Below are 9,166 nucleotides of genomic sequence, written 5' to 3' on the forward strand. Positions count from 1 at the left end.
TGCTGCAACTAAACATCCCGCATGAGCGGCAACAAAGATCCCGCATACCACAACGCAGTGCAGCCAAATATATATATATATATATATATATATATATATATATATATATATATATATATATATATATATATATATATAAAAGTAAAAAATACTGATTCATTACAAAGGGGGAAAGAGTAGCTGGTATACGGAAGAATCTGACAGAAATCCCCTTAATCAAGTGACCAGGTGAACCCTGGGACAAATGGAAATGTGTCCTCCCTGATTTTTCAGGATATATCAAGAACACAACATCACTTCCAGGGACAGTCCTACTAAGATACATAACCTGAGTCTAATCACAAGAAAGCCACAGATAAACTCCAATTGAAAGCCATGAGACAAAATAACAACTCTTCAAAAGTGTAAAGATTGTGAAAGGCAAGGACAGACTAAGGATAGTTTTCCTGACCAGTAGGGGCTAGAGTGACATGGTAAAGAAATGCAATGTGCGATTCTGGACTGAGCCCTTTTACTATAATGATTTCACTGGAGCATTAGGTGAAACTTAAAGGTGAAAACTAGAGATTACATATTAATTTCCTGATGTTCAATGAGATTAGATGTTAACTTCCTGGTTTTATTCAATGTTAATTTCCTGATGTTGATGATTATGTTGTGGTTATGTAGGAAAATGTCTTTGTTTGTAGGAATTACACACTAAAGTATTTGGGGGTGATGGGGCTCAGGTTGGCAATTTACTTCCAAAGCGTTCAAGGTAAAAAAAAAAAGTTCCCTGTACTGTACCTGCAACCTTTCGGTGTTTGCGTCAGTTTCAAAATAAATATCATTAACATGTGAAGAGGCGAGCAAAGAGTGTGCAGCTAAAATATGTAGGCAAATATTGTCAGGCAATTGATCAGTAAAAGTACTTTGTTATTCTCCTGGGTTTGTGATGTTTCTACTTCGTACTGATTTGTTTTATCATTTATTAAATGTTCACTTTCACACCTGATTTTCTATTCTTAATGAAGGCCCTACAAAATTGTATCAGCTTCATGCCCCGTAAAACCAATATTCATGAGTGGGCTTTCTTAATACCCTTTTAAAGATAAGAAAACTGAGGCACAGAAATATAAAGTGACTTGCCCAAGGTCTCTCAGTTAAGTGATGAAGAAGAATTTGGACCCAGCCAGTCTGACCGTATACTCTCCTTCCACGGGATGTTGTGAAGACCCAGTAAGATAAAAGGGCATTAAAGGAACTTTATAAACGTAAGAATGAAGATTATTATGCAATTGTAATTGCATGAAAGATGCGTGCCTGTCTGCTGGGGCCTGTTTGCCTTAGTTCCTTAGTCAGAGGGAAGGGGGAGCAAAGTCCTCCTACTGTATGCCAGAAACTGCTTGGAATTCAACACGTAGGATCTCACTTTGTCCTCACAGCACCCTGTAAGCAGGCATTTTCCAGGATGAAGCTTCTGAGGCCCACAGAGATTTGGGGTTCAGCCCACAGTCACATAACTGAAAAGTGATAGAGCCAGGAGCAGATGCCAGAGATGGCAATGGCTGCCCAATGGTATGTTAGCAGAAGGCTTGCCAGGCTGGGCTTGCCAAGGTCTACAGACATAACGCAGCCAAGGACCTTCCCACCAGCTCTCACAACCCATGCCCCAGCATCTGAGACAGATGCCTGGGACAGTGGAGCCATATGGATGGTGGCAGAGCAACGTTTCTGCCCAGATCATAAGTGGGCAACATCTGCAGACCAGGAAGCAGCAGCAAGGTGGGGGCCCAGGTAGTCACCAGCTCTGGCTACACAATTGGGCCAGTGGGTCCAGGGGAAAAAGCAAGGACTTTGGAGTCAGACTGATGTGGGCTCTGTCTCTTCTTAGTGGTGCGAACTTGGGCAAGTCACTTTACCTCTTTGAGTCTCAAAAAGTAAGAATCATGCCTCATAAGGAAGCTCTGAATAGTAGAGTGGGAAATGCCTGGCGCATAGTAGGTGCTCAGTAAACAGCAGTATTTCATTGTCGTTCTGCAAGGGCTTCTCAGCAGATATGGCCCCTCAAGAGCTCCAGGAATCCAGGCTGGGGAGAAAGAGTTCTTAAGGACCTTATTCATGAAGGGCCCCCCAGAACTGTAGTCAGAGGAAGGCAGCCTCCTAGACTGCACAGTGGGCAAAGTCCTCCCAGCCCCCCGGGATCCTGGCTCCCTTCCCTGCAGGCTGTTCCTCACCAACAACAGGAGTAGGGCCCCAAGGTTAGGCAAACAAGTGAGCGATAAGGCGCTTCCAGGCTGGGCCTTGAGTTCAAGGCTTGTCCGGCTCTGGGGCTGGCTTCCTAGCTGAGTGAGAGTCCTGCAGGCACAAATAGGGACACCTGCCATGGCCACCTGCTGATTGTGCACCTGAGGCCTTGGTGCCCTGGTACAGCCTGGGTTAATGACCCTGTTTATCCACTTGAATCATCTGATAAGGGGCAGCAGGGCCAGCAGGCAGGTGACCCTGTGCCCTGCACCCGCTGCTTCATTGACTGAAGTGATATCAGGGCCACGTGAAGCTTCCAAGCCTCCCTCCCCCGCCACTTCCCCACCGGTCCTGCCAGGGTCAGTGTGAGTTCCTTTTTTTTTTTCAATGAACATGACTTCTGGAGTCAAGGTTGTTGGGCGGTTCCCCCCTCCCTCCCCCATTTGGAGATATAAATAGCACCCACAGCACAAAGCAGAGGGCGGGAGAGCCTGGAGGAAGGAGGAACAGATCCTCAGCCATGAGCTCCAGCCAGCCAGGGACCTGCCCATGCCAGGGTGCTGCAGGCCGCCCAACCATTCTGTATGCACTTCTGAGCCCCAGCGTCAGGGACTGGCCCTCTGTGCCCCCAGCCCGTGGCCGCTGCCTGTGCAGGCAGCACCGGCCCGTCCGGCTGTGTACTCCCCATCGCACCTGCCGGGAGGCCTTGGATGTTCTGGCCAAGACGTTGGCCTTCCTCAGGAACTTGCCGTCCTTCTGCCAGCTGCCCCCCCAGGATCGGCGACAGCTGCTGCGGGGCTGCTGGGGGCCCCTCTTCCTGCTTGGGTTGGCCCAAGACACTGTGACCTTCGAGGTGGCTGAGCTCCCAGTTCCCAGCATACTCAAGAAGATCCTGCTGGAGGAGCCCACCAGCGGTGCAGGCAATGGCCAGGTGCCGGATCGGCCCCAGCCCTCACTGGCTGCAGTGCAGTGGGTTCAGTGCTGCCTGGAGTCCTTCTGGAGTCTGGAGCTGGGCCCCAAGGAATATGCCTACCTGAAAGGGACCATCCTCTTCAACCCTGGTGAGCTAACAGATATTCCTGGATGGGCCAAGGCTGGAGGGGGGCAGGGCCCAGCCAGGGACAGCGCCTTCTAAGGGCTTGACATCTGTGATCACTTTGGGTCCTGATTATCACCAAATAGTCATCTCACAAAAGAGGCTCAGAGAGGCTAATTGACTTGGTGAAACCCACACAGCCAGGTAGGGGCAGAGCAAGAATGGGGACTCAGGTCTATTCATATCAGTATCTAGTCCTTGCCACTCTGCCTAAGAAATTGCCCTGACCCTCAGGGAAGGTGGGAGTGGGGGAGGGGACGGTGGGCAGACACAGCTGTGCCTCAGTCACGCCTTCACGAGCGGACTGCATGGGGAAGTTCTGAAGGTGAAACTCTGTGGGTTCAGAAAGACCACATAGAGAAGAGGAATAAAGATGAAGGGATGTGGGGGAGGAGAGGGAGGAGTCCCCATAAACTTCAGCCGGGAGAGCAACGGATAGAGGAAGTGTTCTTTGTAATCTGGAGAGCGTCTAGATGAGAATTCCTCACCAAAGGCCCTCATAGAATGCATTATTATAATTCATTATAATCATAGCGAATACTCATATTACACTTACCATATGTTAGGTCCAGTTCTAAGGCTTTTACATATACTAGCTCATTTAAACCTCATAACAAGCCTAGGAGATAGGTACTATTATTTATCCCAATTTTACCAATGAGGAAACTGAGGCACAGAGATTAAGTTTGTCCAAGGTCACACAGTTAATAAGTGACAGTGTGGGATTCAAACCCAGGTAGCCTGGGTCTTAACCATTGCTCTATACTGCCTCTCCATAAAGGATGGATAAATGAAGTGATGAATAAATAAATGAAGGAGGTAGTAATGGGACCTCAAAGGCCAAGCCAGTGGCCTCCGGTCTTGGGCCAGTCTTGCCCCGTGGTGTCGGAGTAGGCTACTCACCAGCCATCTGTGCCTTCTCTGCCCACAGACGTGCCAGGCCTCCACGCCTCTTCCCACATCGGGCACCTGCAGCAGGAGGCGCACCAGGCCCTGTGGGAGGTCCTGGAGCCCTGGTGCCCAGCAGGCCAAAGCCGCCTGGCTCGTGTCCTCCTCACGGCCTCCACCCTCAAGTCCGTTCCACCCAGCTTGCTTGGAGACCTGTTCTTTCACCCTGTCATTGGAGACGTTGACATCGCTGGCCTCCTCGAAGACATGCTTTTGCTGAGGTGACCTGCTCCAGCTCAAGCAGAGACTGGGTGGAGGCTGGCAGCACTGATTCGGCCTGGTTGTTCCCTGGGTGACCCAGTGCTCCCAGAGGCTTCCCATGAGCAGCTGGTCCCGGCCCAGCCAGGTGGGCTATGGGGCCCTCACTCAGCCCCACCCCATCTTGGCCTTCCTTGGTTTGGACACAGTGCTCCAGCTGTCTGGCCAGCCCTTGGTGGTCCCAGAGCCTCTGGGCCAAGACTCCTATCCCTTCCTGGGAGGGGGTTGGAAGTTTCGACTGCTCATTGGGCCAGGAGTCCTACTGACTTTGTACAGAACTGACTTAAGTTATTGGGTTTTGTAATAAAAGGTGTGATACACTTGGAGCCTGACACTGTAGTTTGTACATGTGGAAGGGACCCGTTCACCTCCAGAGCCATCCTGCCCCTGTCAGAGGGAGCCCAAGACGAAGGAACTATAAGTGGCCCAGAAGCCAGACCTCAGGAAACTGGAATTTTAATTTTTCAGAGTGGGATGATGATTTCATTTCCGGGGGTGAGATTTATTTCACATGGGTCTGAATCCAGGGGGCAGTGTCAGTTCAGGACCCTCTCATGTCCTTGCCTTTATCTTAGGGGGTATGGAGTGTCTCTCCCTGTCTTCAAATCCCCTGCTGACCCCTCCCTCAGCTCCTGCCCCGGCCTCCCTCTCACCTCAGTGAGAACTGCCAATTACAGCCAATAAGGAAAAGGAAGCAGCCCATTTCCAAATTGAAACAGACAGATTACAGGAATTTCTGCAGTTTGGGACCATTCACTTCCCCCATTCCTTCAGCGGACAGAGGAGGCTAGTCCACTGTTCTCCCAATGGGAGGGGGCAAGGGCAATTCGGGCTGGCCTGGCGGCTGCTTGGAAACCAGAGCAGACCGAGGCTTAGTTGCCACACCAGCTGTTAAAGTCTGAAACACACTTCCATGACCGTTGGCTCATAGCCACTGCCTGGAGCCCACCCTGCATTTCCTTCCACTGCCCCTCTGTGCCGGCCCTTCTCCTGGAATCCATCCCCATGTCCAGCAGCTAGAGGGCAACGCTTGGCATAGCCACGGCTTGCGGGGCTGCTCCATTCAGTACATGGCTTGTGTCTATTCTGATTAGTCAATGTCTGTGCCTCACTGTTTGTTAAATATTTTGAATATCACTCAGGTCAAGGTCACTGACCTGCAGGGTGGGCAGGAGGGAATGATAACAACACACATGCCTATAGGACCCCCTTTCAGGTCTCCTCCTTTCTCCAGCAATGAGGCCTGTCCCAACCAGGCCCCACCCCCCTCACCACCACAGTTTGGATTCTTCTCACGGGGGGGCCAAGTTAATTATTACTCAACGAGAGGTCATTCACTTAGGGACAGCAGTCTAGGAGTCATCACTCAGACCTTTCCCTAAGGCCACAAGGAAAGGCACCACAACTGAACCGGCCATGTACCCATTATGGGCACCCAGTGCCAGCAGCAAGGGCACCCCTGTCCCTTACCCAATCAACCACTCACCACTCAGACACCCAGAATGAGACAGAATGGCACAGCTCAGACCCCACAACGAAGACACTCACACAACTCAGACCTACAACTCTCTCTCACAGACACACTAAGTTGAACAATTCAGACCCACTTACATAGACCCACAAAACAGACTCTCCATCGGCCCACACACAGCACAGAAATGCACAGCCCAGATACACTCACCCAGCGACATACGGCAAACACATTCACAGAGAGGAGACGTGCCCCCCAGCCAGACGTTCACACCTACACCCCTCCACCCATGGGTGGGACACACCAGAACATGCTCTCCACCTTCTGTATGTCACAGTAAAAGAAAAAGTGGCCCCCAGCGTAGGGAGACTTGAGTCCATACACTTCAGTTTCTACCCAGAGGCTGCAAATACAGGCCAAACTGCTCTGTCCAGCATTTAGGGCCTCAATCACTCCCTTTTCCCATGGCGACCCCAATATCCACCCTCCTCTCACAAAGGCCATGTCCTGCTCAGCAACACCCCCCCAGCCAGGACCTAATCATATCCCCAAGTAGAGACGTCCTCTAGAGCCCAGGAACAAGCCCTGCACCCCTCTACGCCTTCACCCTCCACCAGAACCCCAGACCCAGACCTCAGTCCCTGACACCTGTCCCTGCCCTGCCCCTCCCACCCCTTGGGCCCATCTCACCTTGCAGACGCATGAGTCAACGCAACACTTTCAAGAGCAGATGACTCATCTCCCCATAGGAGCCAAATCCTGCAGATTCAGGGATTTGGGGTCATTCTATCTTTTATGTCCCTTCACCAACTGCCCCTGTTATTTTACTGTTGCTCTGCTCTGAACCTCAGATTGAGTCTTCCTGCCTCTCACCCACCCTCCCTAACCCTGAGCAGGCATTAGAAAGCGCTCCTCTCCACTCTCCACCCCAGCCTTTTCCCTCAATTTACCTAATGTTTCCATCATCCAAATAGCTTCCCTATTAGCCTACCTTGTTCCCTTGCAAATTTCTCCCCTACCCCTCCACATGATTGGGGAGCTACACTTCTATTTCTTGTCTGTATCTTTTGAGTCACTCCCTGTGCCCTACCCAAGCCTTCTAGAGGAACACAAATACAAATTTAGCAAAACTAAAGAGAAACTTATAATACAGTTTTAAAAAATATCTTTATTTATTTATTTGGCTGCACTGGTCTTAGTTGCGGCACGTGGGATCTTCGTTGCCTCACGCGGGCCCTTCATTGCGGCATGTGGGATCTAGTTTCCTGACCGGGGATCGAAACCAGGCCCCCTGCATTGGGAGCGTGGAGTCTTAACCACTGGACCACCAGGGAAGTCCCTATAATACAATTTAATAAGAGCAATAATGCTTTCTCCATGAGACTGCAGGGTTTCCAAAGGTGGGAGGCTGTCTTCACTATCAGTATCTTAACAGTGGGAACTGTGTCACATCAACCAGAGAGGGTAGAGGAAGAAACAGGCTTAGACAGGGTATGCAAATTATTCAAGGTTTGGACTGATCACCGTCTGTGCTGGGATTTGAACTCAGGCCTGTGTGACTGTGGAGGCGGGGCTCTGGCCAGCACAGGCTGGAGTGAGTCATGGCCAAGATCAGGTTGTCTGGAGCCAGCTCAGCCACTGTTTACTGACTGTCTCTCAGCCTGATCCCTGTCCTCAGGCCCAGCCAGGGATGACTCACTAGGAAGCAGGAGAGTGGCTGCGGCTCTGGGTCAGCCTCAGGTACCATTTTATTATCATCATTATTTCTACCTTCATTAGCCGAATCATTGACTGCTTATTAAGCAGTCAGGCTGTCGACGGGTGCTGTGCCCTGTGCTGACACACCCTGCCCTTGGTACAGTCACGTAACCTAGAATTTATGATGCCAGCAAAAAGCCAACACCCACTATCCATCCATCCATTCATGCCATTTTCAACATCTTTCTTGATGTCCACTTGTACCAGATCCTGTGCTAGATGCTGAGGAGCACAGAATAAATAAGATACAGTCCCTGCCTTCATTGAACATCCTGTCTATGGCAGAGAGAGACACACAAGTAACTGTAACACGGAGTGATCTGAACTGTGATAGAGGGACATCCAACAGGCAGCAGGGGCTCAGAAGAGGTAGTAATTAAATCTGCCTGGAGATGGGAAAAATGCTTCAGCTAAGTGGTAGCTGCTATGAGCTAAAGAGATTGAATAGGGAGCTGCCAGGCAAGAGGGAACGATAGGTGCAAAGGCACAGAGGTGTCAGAGTTCAAGGGTGTTTTGCTAACTGCCAGTGGTCTGGGGCAACTGAGTCCCAGGAGACCTAAGAGCAAGAGAGGATCCTGGAGAGCTGAACAGGGGCCATGTCACAGAACAAGGCAGCAGAGAGAGGCAATCCCAGTGAAACTGGTGGAGGCAACAAGGCTAAGGTCTCGGGGAATCAGGGTTAACAAAGGGGACCATCCATTTCTGGCAGGTCATTCTGGGTAGCTACTAAACAATAACCAGCTAACAGTTATAGAGAGTTATGCTCTAAACACGTTATATGGCTTATGCTATTTAATTCTTACAACTCTATGCTGGAAGTACTATCATTATCTCCATTTCACGGATGGAGAAACCGAGGCACCAAGTTAGGTAACTTGCTCCAGGTTACACAGTTAATAGTAGTAGAATCAGGATTTGAACTCAGCTTGTCTGAATTTAGGGCCTATGCTCTTAAATGCTATGCTATCATGAGTCTTTAACGGTCAGAGATGATCAAGTGGAGAATAAATAACAGCACCTAGACTCCTTCTCCCCACCTCACTGTAAGGTAGAATGAGAGTGAAAATGTAGTCTTGGGACTTCCCTGGTGGCGCAGCGGTTAAGAATCCGCCTGCCAATGCAGGGGACAGGGGTTCGATCCCTGGTCCGGGAAGATACCACGTGCCACGGAGCAACTAAGCCCGTGTGCCACAACTACGGAGCCTCCGTGCTGCAACTACTGAAGCCCGCGCACCTAGAGCCCGTGCTCTGCAACAAGAGAAGCCGCCACAATCAAAAGCTGGTGCACCACGACGCAGAGTAGCCCCCACTCACCACAACTAGAGAAAGCCCCCGTGCAGCAACCAAGACCCAACACAGCCAAAAATAATAAAAATAAATAAAATATACAACACACAAAAAAAGTTTTT

General features: G+C 50.3%; 1 protein-coding gene across 1 annotated transcript; it reads left to right on the forward strand.

Annotated features, from left to right (window-relative positions):
- Positions 1 to 2,565: 2,565 nt before the first annotated feature.
- Positions 2,566 to 4,848, forward strand: NR0B2 (nuclear receptor subfamily 0 group B member 2). Its single transcript, XM_007120365.3, has 2 exons — positions 2,566 to 3,287; positions 4,254 to 4,848. The coding sequence occupies exons 1-2, from the start codon at positions 2,747 to 2,749 to the stop codon at positions 4,493 to 4,495; spliced, it is 783 nt and encodes a 260-aa protein (XP_007120427.1). The 5' UTR covers positions 2,566 to 2,746; the 3' UTR covers positions 4,496 to 4,848.
- The last annotated feature ends 4,318 nt before the right edge of the window (positions 4,849 to 9,166 follow it).

The sequence above is a fragment of the Physeter macrocephalus genome, unplaced genomic scaffold, assembly GCF_002837175.3.
Source record: "Physeter macrocephalus isolate SW-GA unplaced genomic scaffold, ASM283717v5 random_66, whole genome shotgun sequence".
Lineage (NCBI taxonomy): Eukaryota > Metazoa > Chordata > Mammalia > Artiodactyla > Physeteridae > Physeter > Physeter macrocephalus.

Excerpts from the sequence above, each read along its gene's own strand:
- NR0B2 (XM_007120365.3), top strand. The coding sequence starts at position 2,747 with ATGAGCTCCAGCCAGCCAGGGACCTGCCCATGCCAGGGTGCTGCAGGC. Across the intron at positions 3,288-4,253 it reads GACCATCCTCTTCAACCCTG|ACGTGCCAGGCCTCCACGCC; the intron begins GTGAGCTAACAG and ends CTCTGCCCACAG.